General features: G+C 39.7%; 2 protein-coding genes across 4 annotated transcripts in view; one reads left to right on the top strand and one right to left on the bottom strand.

Annotated features, from left to right (window-relative positions):
- astn2 (astrotactin 2) overlaps window positions 1-22,197 on the bottom strand; it is a 292,012-nt gene that overhangs the window by 49,764 nt on the left and 220,051 nt on the right. For all 3 annotated transcript variants that reach the window (XM_025909010.1, XM_005459486.3, XM_003454979.4), the window contains exons 14-17: window positions 19,824-19,948; window positions 18,549-18,653; window positions 17,224-17,403; window positions 2,667-2,989 (exon numbers count right to left, since the gene is read on the bottom strand). In XM_025909010.1, the coding sequence (XP_025764795.1) occupies window positions 2,667-2,989; window positions 17,224-17,403; window positions 18,549-18,653; window positions 19,824-19,948 (733 nt within the window). The remainder of the gene's footprint in view (window positions 1-2,666; window positions 2,990-17,223; window positions 17,404-18,548; window positions 18,654-19,823; window positions 19,949-22,197) is intronic.
- On the top strand, window positions 6,614-13,546 carry trim32 (tripartite motif containing 32). The gene is made up of 2 exons (XM_005459485.3): window positions 6,614-6,760; window positions 7,295-13,546. Exon 2 carries the CDS (start codon window positions 7,307-7,309, stop codon window positions 9,341-9,343), a length of 2,037 nt encoding a protein of 678 aa, XP_005459542.1. The 5' UTR covers window positions 6,614-6,760; window positions 7,295-7,306; the 3' UTR covers window positions 9,344-13,546.

The raw sequence follows: 22,197 nt of genomic DNA, 5'->3' as shown, positions 1-22,197 counted from the left end.
GTCATAGCAACACAGAACTACTGGCAAGCAACAAGCTTTATTTTATTTTATTTTATTTTTTACCTTGGTTTTTTCTTCTGTGGTACTAAAAAAGTCTGTGGTAATCTGCATATGCATGTATTTATTTTCATACATGCATCTGCCCAGTAAGCAAGACCACCAGTGCAATTCCAAGACTGGTTCCAGTTGAATTCAAGTCAAGACTCGATCTAAAAGACACCCTGCCAGAGAACAGAGCAACATGAGAGGCATTTAGCACCAAAACAAAGACGGAGGAAACCTCAAGTCTACACTTCCAAAAATAATCATTATCATCTATAAATCCACCTAAAAGTGCAAATGAAGAATGAATAAGCAATCAAAAATCCCACAAGCTCTGGGACTGAAATCTTGTTCGGACTCAAACGACATGGATACACGGAATTACATCTTTGTGTTATTCAGCATTTGAAAGGATCACTTTTTAAAAAGGTAAATTGCCACTATTGAAGATGTTGCAATAAACTTTCATTGAGAACCAAAAAAAAAAGTCACACTGCGGACTACAAAGACTAAAAATAAAGACATTTCTTGTATATGTTACTTTATTTTGAGGTTTTATAACCATCCAGTATCAGTTCGCTTAGCTTTCATCTGTTTCAAAAGCCTATTTTCAATTTTCACTTTAGGTTTCTTTTTTGTTTAGTTTTAGTTGACTGTAAAAAAATGTTCTGTTATAGTCTTTACAAGAAAAGGCTGATTTCACATTGTGACCAAATCCCCTTCTGGCGTCACATGAGTCAGAAGTGAAATGGATGTGATGCGTCCTGTCAAACAATCAGGCAGCTGGGGGGGAGGTTACTGACAGATGCCAGGACCTCGGAAAAGAGGGACAAAAGGAGGCAAAGAAAGAGTAAGTGGTCGACACATATAGATATGATCTCGGTCCACCTAATCATAAACTAGATAACAAAGCTTCTATTTTGATTGCTTCCATGGGCTAAAGGGGAAAAAAAAGTACTTCATCTCTGAGAAAGCTTTTGCAACATGGCAGCTGTCTTTCCTGATAGACTCAGCCAAGTAGAAAGACAGTCTCAAGCAAAATTGCGCGTGTGAGACGGACACACATAAAGGAAGAGAGCGACAGAGCGAGAGGGTGGTTGCGTGTGTAGCGAGGCAGGTCGTCGCTTGTCTCTAATGCAATGTAGGTATGTGCCATTCTGACTAGAAGCAGCTGTGGCCGAGAGAAGAAGAGAAAGCGAAGAAAAGAGGAGCAGTGATGGACTCCCCTCCCTCCCAAGAGGTCGATGACATCAATAAGAAGCTAATAATCCTGCCTCAAGCTACCTCAGAAGGGCTGAGCGATCCACTGCAGTCTAGCCCTTCTCCTCCTCCTCCTCCTCCTCCTCCTCCTCCTTCTCATACATCTCACTCTCTAAACCCCCAGAAGACCACTAGTGGGTAGGGGAAGAGAAAAGGATGGATGGATAGCAAGGTGTTTGGAAGAGAGGCAACAGAGACATTTTACTCTTCCTCACGTTTAGGTATTGATGAAGCCCACCATGGGCCGTCTGCTATTGATTGTGCCTTCTTTTCTTTGGGGCTGTGGTACTTGTTATGGGAGGCACGTACAGGAAGCTATGTCGTGTATGTGCGATCATAGGTTCACATATATATATATATATATATATATATATATATATACATATATATATATATATATATATAGATAGATATACACACACACATACATTTGATTGCTGAATGCTTTATAAGGGTAAAGCATGAGCTAAACTTCTCTGTATATATGCATGCACATGTCTTAGGTGGACGTTACCTGAAATCTTGTTTACTCACACTGAGAAGACAAAGTTGTCAAAACTTAGGTATCAAAAAGATAAAAGTGCTGAATGACCAAACAGAGAAAATATGGTCTAATATTTAGCCAGACCCCATTAGTAAATTTGCTTATGGAAAGGAAACGTGATATGATTAACTTTCTCTGCAAAAAGATCCAAAGACATCTCAAATGGGATGAATCATAGAGCAGCACGTGGCAATTAAGCTGATATTACATTCGGCTGTATATACTTGTTTAGACACGGGCGCGCATATCCCACACATATACACATCGACTTCCCCACAAGAGAAAACCATGATGTCATCCTTTTTAGTCCCTCTGTATTACAATATTCGTTTCCAGCAGTCAAAGTCAACCAACCAATGCCACCTAGAGTTGAATTCTTATAACTGCATCAGTTAAACGCTTCAGACGACAACAAATATGTACAGTTAGAAAGTTTGATTACATCACCATTAACTGAATGCCCAGTGGTGCAGTATTTAGCTGCCAGCTTGTCAGCACAAACCACCAGCAGTGTAAAGATGTGAAGACAGATGTGCATATCTATCTATCTATCTATCTATCTATCTATCTATCTATCTATTGCGCTATTAATGATAAAATTGAGCATTTCATTAAAAAAAAAAAAACATCTGATGTTTCAATAAAGTTGTGAAAGTTTATTCCTGTATGCGGATTGCTTTTGCTTTGAGTAGCATCACACCTCTTAATTAGGTTGACAGTTCACATTCTCATCTGTCCCTTTTCCCTTTGCACACATGCATGTGCAAGTAAGCTGGCACACAGACACAGAGCTTCCTATACTCCCACGCTGCTTTCTCACCTCTTTGGTGATGTTGTCTTGGACCAAGCTGTAAAGGGGCACGACGCGGCTGACTTCCAGCAGAACAGGGATGGGGGAAGGCTGTTCACCAGTCCTGCCGTTACCACTGCGGCCTCTTCCCGATACTCCGCCCATCATGGCCTGGTGATGGCATAGGTGGCAGCCAGCTGGACAGCTGCCCTTTTCTTCGCAGCGGATCTCCACGCCATTCACCATGTCATCAGATAAAAGCTGGCTCTTCTGCAGCGCCGACAGGTAGCTGATGAAGGGAAGTGACTTCAGCTCACGACGCCCACCTCCACCAATACCCTGCTCTGTTGCCTCTGGAGGGGTTTTCGGGGGAGAAAGGGGTGTTATATGGGGCATTGGTCAAAGGAAGGAGATAAACAATTAAGCGCAAGATTGATTTACTTTAAATGATTGATGCCACAGTGTCAGATTCTTTCATTTTTTGTATGTACGCTTTCATAATTATAAAGACAATCCCCTTTTTCTTAACTCTGTTTGCTTGGAAAAGAAGAAGATTAGTTGCATAGAATATCACCATCTGGATTTACTTGAAAGAAAAAAAACAAAAAACCTAATCCCTTACGACCATCAGCTGTCATAGACAAAAGAGGAATGGCTAGGGGATACAAGAAGGGGGGAGGGGATGTGCCTGGTTTCTTCTCATAAGTGTCAATTACCACTTTTTGATGTCCTCACTGGAGTTTGGGGAGATTCTTTTTCATCATTTCCTCCTTAACCAGGAAAATAACACACCCCATGGAAAGAAGAGGAAGTGAAAGAAACAGGGGAGGAGAGAGATTGCTAATCGGGTGTTGAGTGATTGATTTGGAGGACACAGCAAGCCACATGTTTCAGTGGAGCACATCTGCCATCTGTGCTGATGTGGCAGATGTGCTTTTGTTTCCGTTTACTTTCCAAAGAAATGCGAGTTTTCCAACTAAGTGATAATATATTTTTTCTAAAACAATAAAAAAGAGTGCACCAAAGCTTCTTTCATGATATAACAATTAAATATAATGCACTGTCTCGCTGTGTAACAAACTGTGGAGAAAACACAATGAGAAATATGCAAAATCAGACGCATATTACTGAAAACAAATCAGTTTTTATCAGCGTAAATTAAAAGATCAGCCTCTACACATGTACAAAAACAGCAGTGTGCAAAATCCTGCTCTATACTCACACTTACTTCCTCTTCATTGCATGTTCAGTTAGGCCAATTAGCTTATTAAGAATTAGCTTTGCAGAAATTAAAACTGCAGGCATCAAATAACAAATTTACAGCATGCAATGCATAAAAGAAGATAGCAGGTATCTTATAAAAAATGGGAAATATTTATCTGCAAATACAAAACAAACATTTTCTAACTATTCTAATTTGCATTACATTTATGTGGCATTTCCATGATCGTTTCAATTAAAAATCGAGGTAAGTAAAAATTTGACAACAAAGTTGTTGCAACAATTAAGTGTCTTATCCAAAAAGAATACTGGGTTTAGACAAATATACCAGAGTGGATTCTTCCAGGATAATATTAAAAAGTGGCTCTAAAATAACCATCTGTGCTCAATGTTTAGTTATTAAATCTAAGCTGTATTTCATGTCAGGTAGCCATTACTTGTTCCGTAAGTCTGTGTGTCAAAGAAAACTTTGTGTGTCTTTGTGACTTATTCCCTGTGTCCACCTAGATGACACTTTAAAGGTGGGTGGTAACTTCATTTGAAACACAATGCAAACAGGCTCAATGGGTGGCCCATGAGCCCAATTACACTCACTTCACAAGGAAGCACAGACAATGAAAAGAGATGTTGTCAACCAGCTCCCACAATAAATCCCATATCACCTAAGCATTGTGCACCTATGTCTGTGAGCCTGCTTATTTGTGCTGTATAAAGTACACTCCACACACATTTAGGGAAATTACCCCAAAATCGCAGTTTAAGGAGTGACCCAGCTTGTTGCCTCTTTAGCTGTGACAGCTCTTTACTGTGTGGAATAGATGTGATGCTTGTGCAAGACTTGCCTGTCACCAAAACACTGTAAAGAGATAAATGTGGTGAGGTTACTTGCTATTAATCTTGATCTGTCTTTGTTAATTAAAATCTCTTTGTAGACTGGTTGCATCATAATTAAGTCAACAGGGACCCATCCCCTTTGGCCAGAGTGATGTTGCCCACGCAACAACAGCAACAGAGTCAGGTATCTTTCTAAGGCAATTAGATACAGATACACTCACTATGAGTGGATGATGTTATTTCTTTAGTAAGACAACTGTAACAGGTCCATACTAACTAGTGATTTTAACAGGTCCCTGCTTTAAGTACAGATCTTGTGAATTATATACATTTCTTTTAACTAATATAGTGAAAAAAGTGCAGCACAACAATTACGGCTCTGATGATAGTAGGCTAAAAGAAATATTAAGTATATCTTAGGATATATCTTAAAGTGGGCCATTTTTAGATAGTCCTGTTAAAGTAAATTACATCATCAGCTCCAACATTAAAGCCACGAGCTCAGTGTTGCAACTCTGCAGCTGACACAACAGCTCTCACCCACTGGGGCACTGACATGGGAGTTTTCAGCAGTGTGGTGTGATGTCTAGCACCAGACACTGGCAGCTAATCTGATGGGTCCTATGGGTTGTGGGGTGGGGCCTCCTCCAGGCTTGTTCCTGCATATCCCATTGATGTTTGACTGGTATCAGGAGAGTTTGCAGACCAGGTCAAAATCACAGACTCATGTTGCCTTAGCTGGTCGGCATTTCTGCAGAATAGGTGGGACATGACCTATGGGGCAAGCCAGTGCTGTTTTGTCTGCAACAATGGTGGCACATGTCAGAGTAATCCACATGAATGCCGGGACCCAGAACATTGTGCTGTAACTGGGTTACCAGTGGTATTCACTTCACCTGTCAGTGGTTTTAATTTTGTAGCTGATATCTGTATCGTGTGAACATTCTAAGTAGACCTATTCTGACATCAAGTGGTCACTCTGTGTAATTACTGCCTTCTTTTAAAAACAAAGCTTGTGAACACTGCTTCAGGTATGCTATGGGAGAATAGTTTTCTCAGCTACAAGTTTGGTTACTTGGTTACAAGTTAACCAGTTATCTAACTTAAAAGGGGATAGCTTTAATGGAGAAGGATATTCTGCTAAAATGACATTGCAATAATTTTATTGTGTTTATTGCATTTTACTGTTGAATTAACAAGTTGCTGGGAGGACACATATGGTTCTCAGGTCTTTTGGAGTGAAGGGCCCACTCCTGAAGACCTTCTATGACTCTGTGGTGGCCTCAGCCATCTTTTATGGTGTGGTCTGCTGGGGTGGCAACATCTCTGCCGGGGACAGGAAGAGACTGAACAGGCTGATCCGCAGCGCCAGCTCTGTTCTAGGATGCCCTCTGGACCTAGTGAAAGTGGTGAGTATATATTATTTTATTTTATTCTATTGGATATAGTATTTTATTTTATTCTACTCTATTCTGTACAGTTGTGTACAGTATCTTATTCTTATTCTATTCAAGTGTTCTCTAATTTTGCTATATAACTTTGCACTGTCCACTTTCTGATGTAACAAAACAAATTTCCCACGTGTGGGACTAATAAAGGTTATCTTATCTTATCTTATCTTATCTTATCTTATCTTATTTTATGAATGCATCTAATTGCATTTATATCACACCTAAACATGCAATGCTTACTCTTGCTTTTTGCCTCTGTGTTTATTCACTGCATATACCAATCTTACCAAATCAATAGAATTTTGTATAAAAAACAAACAAACATTTGGTATAGAGTTGCATTCCTTTTGGGAATTTCTGAGGTCATCCAAGTCACTAGGTGGCGCTGTCATGAAAAACACAGCTCTAGTAACCCTGAAAAACTGCACTCTCCGTTTACTAAACGGCAGCCAATCAAAACAACCGTAGGGCTCGCCTCTGTGCGTATTGCGTAACATCCCGGTTGTGTGTACGTGACGTCGTCAGCACTGCAGTCTTTACTAGCAGCTGCATAGCAGAAAGATACAGAACGCCCCACAACAGCGCTGCACTTTCAACCAGCAAAACAGTGAAGTGAAGGTAATGTTTCAAAGCAGAAATGCCTCGAGAGACTCTTACGATGAGTCGCCTTTCTTACGTTTGAATGCACGCCCTTCAAAGTCAGTACTGTCGTTGAATAACACTGCTGTTTATGTGCAGGGCTAAGGGCATTTGTCGTATTGTGGTGAGGCCTACGGTTTACTTTTCGTTTGTAAGTCTGGACTGCAGTGTCAACCTACTGTAAAACAACAAGTTAGCATTATTTTGGTGTAGGTTATAACCTAGTACTCCCGTTTGTCATTAGCATGACACGGTGTGTCTCTTAGCTTGCTGATACACGCCATCACTCACCATATGTCGGTTTTCAGTAGCTCCTCGTCATTGAACTGTGTCTACCTAACCGTTAATGTTGATCTAATCTGCTCTGTTATCTAGCATCTTCCTTAAACTTGACCTGGCAAATAAGCGTGGCTGCATCCTGTGTTTATTTTTTGAATATCTGTTAGTTTCGTCTGCTTCTGTGTTACACAGTGTGGCACAGTGTTACAGAACTTTTCATTTCTTCCATTTAAGGTGAGGACCACAATGGCAGCTGCTCTTGACCCAGATCTAATGAGGGAGGTTCTCGAATGCCCTATCTGCCTGGAAACCTACAACCAGGAACAAATGAGACCCAAGCTCCTGCAGTGTGGTCACACAGTGTGCCGGCAGTGTCTGGAGAAGCTGTTGGCCAATACTATCAATGGTGTCCGCTGCCCCTTTTGTAGCAAGGTCTCCCGTATGAGCAGCATCTCCCAGTTGGCCGACAATCTCACTGTGCTCAAGATTCTCGATTGCACTATGTCCTGCAGTGCTGCCGCCGCCGCCCTAATGTGCAAATCCTGCTGCAATCGCCTGCCGCGACAGTACTGTCATGATTGTGCCTCGGTTCTCTGTGAGCTCTGCAAAGGAGAGGGCCACCTGCATGAAGGACATTCAGTCCAGCCGATAAGGGTGGCTGCTGAACAGCGTCGTAAGGACCTGGGTGGTAAACTGGAGGCTCTCCGTGATGTTATAGGAGAAATTCAGAAGAAAAAGACAGTAATTGAAAACATTTCCAAGTCCTTGAGACTAAAGTACCGAACAATACAGCAGGACTACACTACAGCTGAGCTACGTCTTCAAGAGGAGCTCAGCAGGTCTCGAAGGACATTCAGGACTTCCATGGCAGAAGTAGAAAAGCTCAATGCGCAGGTCCTGGAGGAGCAGACGTATCTTCTTAACATTGCAGAGGTCAAAGTGGTGTCACGCTGTGATTATCTGACAATGCGAGCAAGACAAAGTGACATTGCCCTGCTAAAAGATGATGGCGGAGACAGTGATGACGAGGAACTGGATCTGAGGAGCAGTTTACCCACAACCTTTCAACTGCAACAGCCAGAGCTGATCAGAACAGAGCAGTCTAAACCTCTAGAAGTGGGCCAGCTGACCACAAGAACTTACACTATCAATACAGATGATGAGGAGAGTGGGTTAGAAATTGCACTTGAAAGTGATGTAGAGGGGGCGGGAGCTACAGGAGGTGAAGTGGTGGCTCCAGTGGATCTTTACCGAGACATTGACATGGTTGCAGCTGTGGAGGAGGCAGTGTGTGGTTCTCCAAGCAGCTTTAAATCAAAGTCTATGGATGCAGGAGGAGGTTCACCTGGAACGGCGCGGGCAAGTTCAGGGCCCCCAGTCTGCCAGTTTGTGAAGAAGATGGGCTCCAAGGGAACTCTACCTGGGAGTTTCAATCTGCCTGTCAGCATCTGTGTGACCCCTCAAGGTGAGGTACTGGTGGCTGATCGTGGGAACTTCCGTATCCAGATTTTTAATCGCAAAGGCTTCCAACGTGAAATTCGGCGCAGCGCTAGTAGCATTGACAACTTTGTCCTGAGCTTCCTGGGGGCTGATTTGCCTAACCTCATCCCCTTATCTATTGCTGTGACTGCACAAGGCTTGATTGGTGTCACTGACAACTATGATAACTCAGTTAAAGTTTACACCATGGATGGACACTGTGTGGCCTGCCACAAGAACCAACTGATTAAACCCTGGGGTATTACTGCCATGCCATCAGGCCAGTTTGTGGTGTCAGATGTCGAAGGTGGCAAGCTGTGGTGTATAGCGGTGGACCGCAACGTAGGTGTGGTCAGCTACAACAGACTATGCTCTGCTGTACGGCCAAAGTTTGTGACATGTGATGCAGCTGGAACGGTTTATTTTACCCAGGGCTTGGCCCTGAACTTTGAGAAACGCCAGAATGAGCCCCACCTGGAGGGTGGCTTTTCCATTGGCTCGGTGGGTACTGATGGCCAGCTTGGCAAACAACTCAGCCATTTCTTCTCGGAGACGGAAGACTTCCGCTGTATCACTGGCATGTGTGTGGATTCCAATGGAGATTTGCTGGTTACAGACAGTGGCAGGAAAGAAATCCTCCAGTTTCCAAAAGAAGGTGGATACAATATTTTAATCCAGGAAGGGCTGACCTGTCCTGTGGGAGTGGCCACTACCCAGAAAGGACAGCTGCTAGTGCTGGATTGTTGGGACCACTGTGTTAAAGTCTACACATACATTCAGAGGAGGCATTCCTCTACTTCTTAGAAGAACAACAAAGTGTAATTGCACATGAGCATCAGAGTAAGTCTTGAAGTAAAGAAGTTTGGAAAAGGAAGAAACATACTCTTATTTAACACTCTTTAATTTAGCTGCAGTCCAGTCAGTTCTCACTGTAGCTCTCATTTGGGTTATTAAATCAGTAGTTCAGTCAATTCAATTCAGGTTCAGGTTATAGTCTACTGGGTTTTATCTTGAGTAACTCAAGTTGAATCCGTTTCTTATAATGCAGGGATGTCAATCTCATTTTACATTGTGGGCCACATACACGTACAGCCCACTTTGATCTTAAGTGGGCCAGACCGGTGAAACTCCCCTTTCTGATAGTGTTTAATCACACATTTAGTCCCTGAGATATTTCAGTATAAAGAAACAAGTGCAATTTCAAGAATAAATCCGTTTTTCTACACAATATAGAAATGTTGCTTTGGGCTTAAATTGTAAGAAGTAAATGTGTAAAATTACAAAAAAAAATAAATTTATTTTCATTAATTGACAGAATGTCTTTTTTTTAATGCTGAACCGACTGTAAAAATAGTAGATGGTGAAAAAAACAGGAGCTTTCTCTTATTTAATGGTTTACTTGTGTTTATTTACTTTGGTGAAGTATGAACGATCAGTGAGGAGGTCAGTAGGAAAAGCTGTAAAACTTATGAAAATATAGTTAAGTTTAAAATTTATGCCCTCTTTCACAATTTCCAAAGCCATCCAGTGGGCCAGATTGGACATTTTGGCGGGCTGATTCTGGCCACTGGGCCTTATATTGGTCTAGTGGATCTGATCATGCAAACTTTTTAAGATTAAACACACTGGCATGGTGTCTCTTTAGAATAAGCCTAAGATGCAACTGATTTTTAAGCAACTGAGGCACTGATTTTTTTTTTTTTTTTCTTCCTTCCCCTTTTAATGGCTGCTGTACTGAACAATCAGCCTGACCTTCGCTAAACATGTATTTACATTAAATAAAGCATAAGGCTTTGAGCCTGTGAAGCACTTTATCGATACATCACTGTTTTCTTGTGTTAGGTTTAAGTAGCACACACTAACATTGATGTCGCTGAATGCAGCTGGCAGCTTTAATGTTTACTGCACAGTTAGCTCATAGCATAACCGAGTACCAGCATTCATTAAATTGCATTCAGTAACATTCAGGGAACATTAAATTTAAAACATTAAGGTGTGGACTGAAAAGAGTCCAAACTCCAATATTATGTGCTGTGGTGGAACTATTAAACCGTAATAGGGATACTTAATGGAATTTTGTTTATCTTTTCAATTCATGTTTTAGGAAACTTATGTAGGACTGTAAAGGTGAAAAACAGAACATTACCACATCTTTCAAAGTTCATTTAAGGGTAGCCTTGTTAATACAATCAATAGCACTTTTTATTTTGTTGACCACATTATCATTTTTTCTGTGGGACTTTGAGAGCACATTATTATCTTTTTGTTGCGGTATTAAAGTTCTATCCGTCAATCTTGTACACATCGTGCCCAAACACGAGACAACAGTTGAGAACATTCTGGAGCAGTCGTTAGGCTTTACTGACATTTTTCAAGCAACTGTCACTAAAATTCACAGCCTGAGCTGCATACATTTCTCTCTGTAGATTTCACATTTGTACATTTTTGTAATTTTCTTCCAGTGACTTTCCAGCCATGGCCTAACCACAATATCACTGAAATACAGACAGATGTAGCATAAAATTCTGTTATCTGCTTCAGATGATATTCCAGCTGTTTATCTCACTCATAGATTTTACCTCTGTTTTAGCTCTTTGTTTTCCTTTGTTTGGTTTTTGCTTCATCAGGTAGTTTTAGTCTAGTAGGATGAAAAACACAGTAGCTTTTCTTTTTCTTACACAGAGCTGTTCCCATTATGAACAAAGCAGAAATGTTCTAAGGGGTAGGATGACCTTTGTAGTTTGGAAAGTGTTTAAAAGTGAAAAGCTCTGAGGGGTGTACTCAGAAGTGAGAGTAATGGCTTAGCAAGCTGTGTTGAAGCTTAAAGTCAGAGTTTTCAGTGTCACAAAGGTGACTTTCTTTTTACCTGGCTTAATCGCCGTGGTAACCTATGCTAAACACATAACCTTGTCAGGAGCAATTTATGTTTAGTTTCAGTTGAAAATCAGCTTGAGGCACCGTGTTCTCACTGATTCTTTAATTTACACCATGTGTTAAGTACTGTACAGATTCTCTGCTGGAGTAATATGTTTTATATATGCAACTTGTTAAGCCGTACCTCACTGAAACCACTGAATGCTGTAAAATTCCAAAAGCACAAACTGTTCATTGTATTGTCACTGGAATTCGCATGCATTCAGTTGGTGATGCAGAAAATGTATAGATGTTTGTGTGCATGATTCTTATCTGCTGCTAAGTCTGTTTTACATTGCTGGAGCTGCTAGAACACAAAATGGAAAATCGATCAGACCATTTGTCACCAAGAATACGTATTCAATCAGTAAAATGAATTTCACTTTGAGCTGGCAAAAAACAAAAGCAAGTTCTCTATGTGCTTTAGTAGGCTATGTGACAGCAGCATTTAATGTTTAAATGTATCTGGTTTAAACTTTCAGAGCTCTGATATGCAGACCTTGTGTCAGAAATTAACGGCAGCATTAAAACAAATATATTATCAAGCCAGGTTTAATCATTGCGTGCACTAAATCATCAGATTGTTTTTCATCTATTAAGAGGTGGCACTCGCGGGGATCATTTAATGCTGAAGCAGAGTCATATAACACGTGAAACACCCCGTATTGTGTTTGAGTGTGCTCGGAGCCTGAATCAGAAAGCCTTTCTTAACAGAAAGTTGATAACCACTATCGTGATACCCATTATCTCCAACTGGGGTTTAAGGTTTTGTCATGCCAGCTAGTATAAAGCAAGCCTGGCTATGTTGAACTTCCTTTGTAGTATACACCTGAGTTCTGTTCACTAAAAAAAGTACCTACAGCTGCATCAAATGCAGCCACGTCTAAAGGATATATACTATACTACCATCGCTAACACTAAACCGCTGCAACACTCATGTCACAGACAAGACAGACTTCTAAAAATACAAATGTTTACAAACTTTGTACAAACCTGACATGCTCCATGGCATTGTTTCCTAATGCTTGCCTACTGGTTTCAAAATCTTTGTAGGAATCATAGCTGGCAGGAGCAATTGGAGTAGCACTGCAAGGATAATGATGATTGAAAACTCCAGCATCCTACCCCACACCTGAGTTTGTGAAACTGTGTTGGTTCCCTGTTGCTTTGTATTCTCCAGGTTTTCGTTCAATATGAGATAGCTTGCAACCGGAGTTCTCAGTTGTTGGTAGATAGGACAACAGCCATATGTAATATTTTGCTATTTAATGCACAGTGTCTCCATTCTGGTCTCCCATCAATTTGTAATTTATTGGTACACCATTTGAATTTATTTAATTTCTGAATTTAATGGTGGTGTGAGAAAGCTGATGCTTTTAGGATAAATAAACAAAAGAAGTCTTTTTTGTTTTTCAAAGAGAGGGATTGGCGGGTGGGACGGGGCAGACTGCAGACTCACTCTGTTTTAGCCTTAAAAATATTTTATTTCACAAAGCTGACCTTAACTCTGCACTGGAGCCCTATTAAGCAGCATGAGAATCAAACTGTGTAATAACCAATACATGTTTTTAATATTGTTACATAAGCAAAGAGGAGAAGAAAGTTGAACTGAAGTATCCTATCAAGTCTATCACACTCATATATTTGTGCTGTTACATTTTGGGTGATGTATTTACTTTATTTTTGGGCCATGCGTTACCATAGCACTGATTGATTAAAGACTCTCATCTGCATGTCATCCTTACCATAAATTCTTTTAGTGCTGTACATTAAAGAGATCAATAAAATGTAGTAATTACTGGACATATTCAAGCTGTTTAAAGTAACACAAAAAATGCATAAAATGCCAGAAAAATCAAGTGTCCTTGTGTCAGTGTGGTAAACATCAAATTATCTCACATTGTCTCATCTTAATAATATTGTTATGTTTTTGGAGAAAGGTTATTTCCTTGCATATTTATTCAGTAATTCTACTAGGTTGTTATATTGCATTTTGTCAATGAACCAAAAACCAGTGACTTTTAAATTATGTTGTTGAAGGCTATGAATTTTACAGTGTGTTGAGCACATTGTAGACATCTCTGTGTAGTCCAATTCCTGTTTGTATTGTTAAGAATCTGAGTGCAATAAACATTTATGAAACGAGCAGATAAAATGTCTGCAGTAGTTTCTTTTTATGTATTTTAATTGAATGTGAGTTTCTCTCTGGCTGTTATTAAAGTTACAGTGACTTTTTTGTCACTGTAACTGATTAACTGATTACTTCATTTACATATACTTAGATGCAGGTAATGGTGGTTGATGAGGACAAAAGTAGTAACACTGACAATTAGGCTATAATACAGGCAATCAACCCTATCAGTGTTTTAAGCTGTCAGAGTAATGTGGCAGGATAAAAGACACTTTATTTCTTACCTAAAATGTTGTACAAGTAAAATCTAGTTAACACTCAAGTACACACAGCTGGAAGTTATGAGACAAACTTAGTTGGTGCTTCAAGTGCATCGCTGAAGAACATCACATTTTCCTCCATATTTTATGGTCTTTATTATTATCTTTATTTATTAGAAATAAAGACCATAAAGTAAAATGGACATGCTTTGTTGAAAAGACTTTCATACCTCTGTGACACATATATTTAGATTTGGGTTCATAAGTTTTTGGACAATAACACAATTTTCATTTTGCCACGGTATACCAGCACGGGTTATTTTATTCAATATGTGATTGAAATGCAGCTGTAATTTTAGGGGTTTAACAGAAGTACTGCATTAACCATTTTACATAATTTTTTATACTTAGTCCCCCACTTTCAGAGGCTGAAAAGTAACTAACTCTCCATTATTCTCTCAGTGAAAAGGAAGGAGGTGATCATTAGCCCGAAGTCAGAGAAACAAAAACTTTAGGAGTGGCCAAATCAGTTTGGTGGATTTTTAAAAGAAGGATTGCACTGGCCAGCTCAGCAATACAAGGGCCCGAAAGACCTTTTGGTGACGTGAAATCAGCTGAAATCGATGGTTATAATTACTTTCCTTGGTTGATAAAAAACCCTTCACAACATCTAACCATGTCACAAACACTCTTGAGAAGTAAAGGTAGCATTATCAAAGTCTACAATCAAGAAACACCTTTATAAATGGCAATACAGAGGATGTATAAAAACATACAAATTATTGGTTATATTCATGAACAGGAAGGTCCAAAAAGGCGCTTCTCAGTTCTGATGAAACAGAATAATGAAGCCAAGGTTAACTTGTACCAGAACAATAGGAGAGAAAAGCATGGAGAGTGAGAGAAACATCTCATGATCTGATGACCATAAAATATCTGTCAAACATGGTGAAGGCAGAGCTGTAGAATAGGCCTGTATGGCTGCCAGTGGAACAGGGTCATTCGTGCTTATTAATGATATGACTCCTGATGGAAGTAGCGGGATGAACTGTTAAGTGTACAGAGCTACAGTGGGGGAAGTAATTATTGATCCCATGCTGAATTTGTAAGTTTGCACTCTTATAAAGAAATGAACAATCTCAAATTTTTATTATAATTTCATTTTAATGGAGGGAGATTAACCAACAATCTGGAAAATATAGCTTACATAAAAGTTGGAAATTTATCTGTATGTCACTGAGCACTTCAAGAAAAACATTACTTAGTGCTTGTTGGAGAAATCCTTGTTGACCAGCACAGCAGTAAGACATATCTTGTAGTTGGTCATCAGGTTTTCAAACATCCTAGGAGGGATTTTTCATTGTTCTTTACAGAAATTCTCTAAATCAGGGATGTTAAATATAAGGCCCAGAATCGGCCCAGAAAAGACTCGCTGCCAAGTGGGCTGACCCCACTAAGAAAATGTAAACGAGTGCATTTATTTTTTCCTATTGATAGACCCCCACTCCCCAATGCCATCCATAATACACCAAAGTACAAGGACATTTCCTGTGAATTAATGAAAACTTTATATTCTAAATTTATAATTAAAGGACAGTGAGCAATTACCTGCCAGAACCTTTTTCTGTAGTTTTACACATTTATCATATCACTGGGCCACTTCTCATCAGCTGTATGCAGCCTATGATGTTTGACATTGAGTTTGACATGTCTACTCTAAATCCTTGAGGTTTCGTGGCTTAGTAAGTCGAAGCTTCAGCTCCCTCCACAGACTTTCTACAGTACTAAATTCTGGACACTGGCTAGCCCACTCTATGAAGTTATGTGCTTCTTCTTTAGCCACTCCTTTGTTGCCTTAGTGGTTTGTCTTGGGTTGGAAGCCCAATCCACAACCCATTTTCAGTGTTCTGGTAGAAGTAAAGACGTTCTCATCCAAGACTGTGTTCTTTGGGCCTTTTGTCTTCCTCCAAACACAATGGGTCAAGCTGATGCCAAAGAACTTGATTTTGGTTTCATCTATCCACACCGCTGGTAAACTTAAGATGGACCTGTACTTGTGCCTTCTTAAGTAGGGGGATCTTGCAAGTGGTGCAAGATTTTAGTCCATTGAGGCATAGTATGTTACCAGTCGTGTTCTTGGTGAATGCGGTCTCACATGCCTTCAGATAATTAACTGCTCCTGTGTAGTTTTAGGCTGATCCACCACTTATCTCTTAATCATCCTCACTGCATGAGGCATGATCTTGCATGGAACACCAGACCAAGGGCGACTGATGGTCACACATACAGCGCCTATGGGAGCCAGAATTCTGGCAGAGTTGTATCAAATACTTATTTCATTCAATGATATGCGAATCAGTTTCTAACTTTTATTTTTTTTTTTTCTGGATTTTTATTTGATATTCTGTCTCCATTAAAATGAAACCAACATAAAAACAAGAGACTGTTCATTTCTTTGTAAGTGAGCAAACTTACAAATTCAGCAGGGGGCCAGTGATACTCACTGTTATAATGATACTTCCCACTAAATACTCTCTGTCCTGATTAAGACAAATGCTGGAAGCTGATCGGACAGCGGTTCATGACCAGTATAATACTGCAAAAACAACCCAAGAGATTTTCAAGGCGAGAAATATTGGGATATAAAAATGTATAAAATGGCTTTAATTCCTGAACAGTTAATGCAATACTTTTATTAAACCCATTTGAATTAAAGCTGCAAGCCTCCACTTCAATCACATTTGGCTGTTTGATTTAAAATCCACTGTAATAGTGTACAGAGGAAAAATTCTTTCACTGTCCAAATGCTTATGGACTTATCCACTATAAACCTTGCTAGAACTGGAAAAAAACACTGTTTTGTTATATCACTCTTTGTAAGGGGGAGGGGGGGGATGTTCAGCAGTCGACCTCTGTGACCCAGAATTTTGTCTTCTTTTTATTTTTAGAGCCAATAAACCTCACTGGTCACACAAACTAAATATCACTATTTGGGATCACTAAAAAGGTTAACAAAAAACACAGTTAAAAAAGCAACAGCATTGCAAATGCCAGATGATGGATGCTTTTAAATTAACACAGTTATCTTGAATTCAAGTAATTTAACCGAAGGCTGATTTAATTAAGGACGGGCTCTTTATACACAAGTTAAGTTTCTATATTCAGATAAAGTTTAGACCCATGTTTCTGTTAACACTAGGGCTTAGTTTAACTCTGTTCACACCACAGGTTCACCCGTTATTAAAACATGGTGTCCTTTTTGTAACTATAAGTTATCTAAATTATCCCTGTGTTGTATATGTGGCAGGCATTCTCATATATTACTCCAGAATTCAGCAAAGATATTTTGGGCTTTAATTGCTAACTGTTAGCATACTCACCTTTCTGGTACTGCAGCCAGAGCTGCTGCTGGGCCTTCTTGCTGGGGAAGTAAATGCTGCAGCTGAGCTCAGAGCCATACAGGGCTTCAGACACATAATGGCTGCCATACTGCTGAAGAAAAGCCAGCAGCTCGTCACGTGTGCTCTCTGTTGACAGTGTCTTCAGCACCTTAGAAAAGCCTAAAAAGTCAAGGACGAGATGAGTGAATTCTTGTCCAAATAGGTGAAAAGGATAGACTGGCCAGTCACAATATTAAAACTACCTGCCTAATATTGTATAGGTCCTTTTTGTGCAACCAAAGGAAGTCTGACCTGTCAAAGCATAAACTCCACAAGGCCTTTAAAGGGGCTCTGAGGTATGACACACAAAGCAGATCCTTTAAGCCCTGTAAGCTGTGAGGTGCAAGGTTTTTTTTTTCAGCACAAACCACATATGCTTTTAAAGCTCATGGTATTGTTACCTATTATAGAAACTACACAGCTGCGGAGAAGGGGCTGTGTGGATTGCAACAATGCCTGGTGAGTGCTGCATGTCAAAGTAACATCCACATAATTGCCAGACCCAAGGCTTTCCAGCAGAACACTGGCCAGAGCATCATTCTACCTGCCTCAGCTTGCTTTCCTGCTGTAGTGCATCTTGCTGCCATCTGTTCCCCACGCAAACAACGTGGGCACACACACACACACACACACACACACACACGCACTCCTCTGTCTACATGGACACCCCAGGCTACTTTCTTTCACTGCTCCATTGTTCAATTCTAACACTCACATGTCCATTGTAGACACTTCAGCTGCAGGCATTCTGAGCAGCCCGTGAGTATGCAGCCACACAAGCAGCAACCTTCACTGCAATGTGTTTTATGACACTTTTCTGTCATAGCCAGCATTAAGGTTTGTAGCAATTTGTGGAATCAGACCACACGGGATAGCCTTCACTCATCACACATATTAATGAACCTTAGGCTATTTCACTGGTTGTCCTTCCTTTAAACAATGCACGTGGGAAACATTACATGAGCCATTTTGTACATCCTCTGATCTGGTGTTCTAGCCATCACAATTTAGTCCATGTCAAGTTGCTCTGATTCTTACAATTGGCCATTTCTTTCCAAAAAATCAATGTTAAAACTTGATGTCTAATATATCCCACCATTTGACAGGTTCCATTAAAAATATAAAATATAATAAATATACCAAATAACGATCCCAAAAGATACCTCAACTAATAGCTAGGTGATAGCATTGAAAACATGCTCTTATTGATCAGTTTCTTATATTCTGATGGCAGGTGATCAGAGTTTTATTATTCAGACACTGACCTGTAGCCAGGGTAATAGAGCTGAGTTTGACTTTGTACAGATTGCTGCGCACTCTCCACTGCTGAACCATAGGGTACCCAACAGCCTCGCTGAACTGGGCATCCCCTAAGGAAAAAACATGTGAACAAACCGGTGAATATAAGACAAAAAGATATCAAAAAGTTAACAGCTACAACAAATTTAAAACTAATTATAAATCTCAGAATTATGAAGACATGCTGAAATTCAAAATAAATGAACAAATTAAATCTATCATTTCATTTGTACAGTTTATTGCACAACCATTGTTATCCATTACTGTCTTAACACCATTTATTATCCCAGCCCATATCCCAGCTGCTCCTGGATCAATGGTGATATATAGAGCAGCTTGAACTCCAATTGGATTGCTGACATTAGAAGTGGGAGCAATCTTGCCTTTCCCTGCAATTCAATTACCAAACTTTCACTTCAGTCTAGAACTAAATAGCCACAAAAGTGAAGAGCAAGGGGGGGAAAACAATAAACTGCTTACGGGAACCTTGATCCTGTGCCTTTGAAAGGCGTTTTACACCTGAGACATTCATGCACAGTGAAAAAGGGTAATTTTAGTTTACGCGCATGTGTGTCCAATTGTTGTGAAAGCAGAACCCTCAGTGAAATATCTCAGGGGTCACTTTGGACCAAGTGCCAATTTAGCTAATGGAAGGATTAGGGAGCAGAGGTGTAGGTGCAGGTTCAAGACCAACATTTAAGTGCATCAGTCCCTCACAGAATAGGGTTGAAAATTAAATAAATACATAAATAAACAATATACATAGTTTATAAACCCATATATTTAAATAGTGTTTATATATAGTTAGTGTGTTTTTGGGCATCTATATGTGTAATTTGCTCTGCATGTGCTCACATTTTAAGATATATTGGGGGACTGGCCTTAACAGCACAGAGCATAAAAGAGGAATTTGTGATCAAAACACACCTTATTATATAATATTACATGATCTTGTGCTCTGGATTTCACAAAACAGAGGCAAATACATAAGAATAATCTACATACTGAGATTCTGGATTTATGAATTTCAATGTAAAACTTGTATCTTCGTGATCCTGGGCCTTTCAAATAAGAAATTGTTGTGTGGGTGCTATATATTTTTTTAACTTTCTCAAGCAACAGGCTAAAATTGGATGCTAGACAGCTATTCGTAGCAAAAAGTGCAATAAATCCAATGCCTTTAAAAGAAGAGAGAGACTTGACAAGAAAACATATTCCCAAACTTCCTCAAATGTTCTCACCTGTGAGTAGCTGCAAGTTGGGCAGGGGCTCTGACAAGACTCCTCGACACTGCTCCTCTACCGGTAAAGGAATAACCATGAGACCATCAGCAAGCTGAGGAAAGTCCTTAATAAAATTGTTGTCCCTGAGAAAGGAAAAGAAAGAAAGAAAGAAACTTTAAGTATCTGAAGGAATCTAAAGGTTATGTTTAACAGTCAAGGAAGCAGCCGAACCTCATGAAAATTGACTGCAGTTCAAAGCATCTGCAATCCTGGCATGTTCCAGTACCTTGTCCAGCTGCTAGTGTCCTATATCATTCAGCGATTGGGATTTGGGGATTTACTGTCTCGCGAGTTTCTTCCATGATAATATTTTATGTGCTTTTGGAAAAGGAGTTTGTCCTCCTCTATGCACAGGTAAAAATAAAGGTGTTCGGCTCATCGGTTCCTTATCTTAGACGTGATCAGAAAGTTCTGGGAATAGGGCCATAAAAATCAAAAACCCTTACAGGATTTAAATTTGGCTTATCTCCAGTACAAGGTCATATTTTTTTTTCATGTCCAGACAGTTTCCAGTGCGGCTTTTATCTTTAGATCTCTCCTGGGAAGCTCCCACACCGGATACATTGGAGGACATCAAGCACATTTTCCAGACACACAAGTACCAGAGGACACAGTGGGACTTCCACAGAGATTTTAAAAATACCAGCTGCACTGAAAATAGTCCAGAGACGATGAGCTTAAACAGGAGACTGGCCAAATATAAATCAGGTAAGGTTTTTACATTTTTATGGACTTGTTCCCATTAACTTTTTCATCACTTTTTTTGTGCACTGTTCTTCATATTTAAATTTTTAAACCATAAATCTAACAAGATAATCTTTTTGCTTCTTTTTAAAAAAAAAATCTCAGTAATCTCTTTCACCCGTGAGTAGAGGAAATTCCTCAAAGGCCCTGCAAACAACAACAGAATGGGTACAAAAGCAAAATATGCGTGCAAATACAACATGTGAGTGCGTGACGCTTAGAGGCGCAGTAAAAGCCACAGTTGTGTCCACCACCTCGAGGGCAAAACAAAGAGCAGCAGGCGAAGGTAACAACAGACCCCATAAAAAATCTTTTTCTCATTTTTGGTGAAGATGATAAGTACATGAAAAAAAATGATAATAACAACTGTCAATAGTACGTAAAGCCACTGAGGTCATAAATCATCTCATTCTCCCTGCTGTTCGACATTTTAATAACGCCAGCTGGCGTTTATAAATACCATTTAAAATGGCATTTGGCATTTATAAACACCATTCGATGTTTTAATATCACCAGCTGCCATGTATAAACGCCATTCTTGCCATTTAATATTACCAGCTGCTGTTAATAAACGCTGTTGCAAACAGCACTGGAGGACATGCAAACACCTCTGTTATCCCATCATCCTCTGTGCCAAGAGAGCAAACGTTAATAATATAATGCCAAAGCAGCTCGTAGATCGAGGCTAGCTAACATACGGTCCAAAGATGTGTCTGTCATGCTTTATTTTAAGGCCCAGACACAGAATTAATGTTTGGAATTGGTTTTTACTGGATGGCATTTTAAAATGTGACATGTTTCAAATAGCTTTGGCAAAGGAAGTTTATTGTCTTACAGCAAGTTTCCTAGGTGGGTCTCTTTCTGTACAATTTTGCGTATAGTCTGATAAAGTAACTCTATCTAAGGTGTGACACCAATACTGAGGTTGAAAAAAAAAACCCACGTAGACATAAGTACCAAAGACACAAGACAAGATGATTTCTGATTTTATGGCACTGAAACTGAAAATTCTGGCTCCAGTTCAAGTTTATGTTGGCTTAATTAACTAACTTCTTCTACTGCATAGTGGTTGCTAAACTTTAGAAAAGTAGAGAGCCATCCTACATCCAAATACCCCCATCAAAAAACCTCTTGCTTTCTGTGGGGTTTGCAGTGCAAGACTGCCTATTGGCAATATTATTATTTGAAGAGCATAAAATGTGGAACTGCAAGGAGAATTAGATGAATTATGACCTCAAACAGTGACGTTTGTGGGTCGGAGGTTAGAAGATAAAGAACCACAAACATCCATAAATGCACACATTTTCAAAAACTTTTTTCCATTTCTATTGATCTGCTGATCTGCACCTCTATGATATTTTTCAATGGAAAAAAAACTACTTGGTAAAAATATCATTAGGTCTACATGTAGAGATATAAAACAGAAAATGCTGTGATGCATTTTCTTTCAGTAGATAGGCCATCGTGGTTGAACTGGAGGAGCCTTGGTTCATTTACTGTCAAAAAGATGGGTTGTCTTACTGCATCCTGAAAGCATGGAAGGCTGCAGCAACTTATTTCCTATAATCCACTTTTATAGGACCAAATC

This window comes from Oreochromis niloticus, linkage group LG7, assembly GCF_001858045.2.
Source record: "Oreochromis niloticus isolate F11D_XX linkage group LG7, O_niloticus_UMD_NMBU, whole genome shotgun sequence".
NCBI lineage: Eukaryota > Metazoa > Chordata > Actinopteri > Cichliformes > Cichlidae > Oreochromis > Oreochromis niloticus.
This window is presented reverse-complemented; position numbering and strand designations above follow the sequence as displayed.

Bases quoted from the DNA above. Each gene is read 5' to 3' on its own strand.
- trim32 (XM_005459485.3), top strand. From the start codon at position 7,307: ATGGCAGCTGCTCTTGACCCAGATCTAATGAGGGAGGTTCTCGAATGC.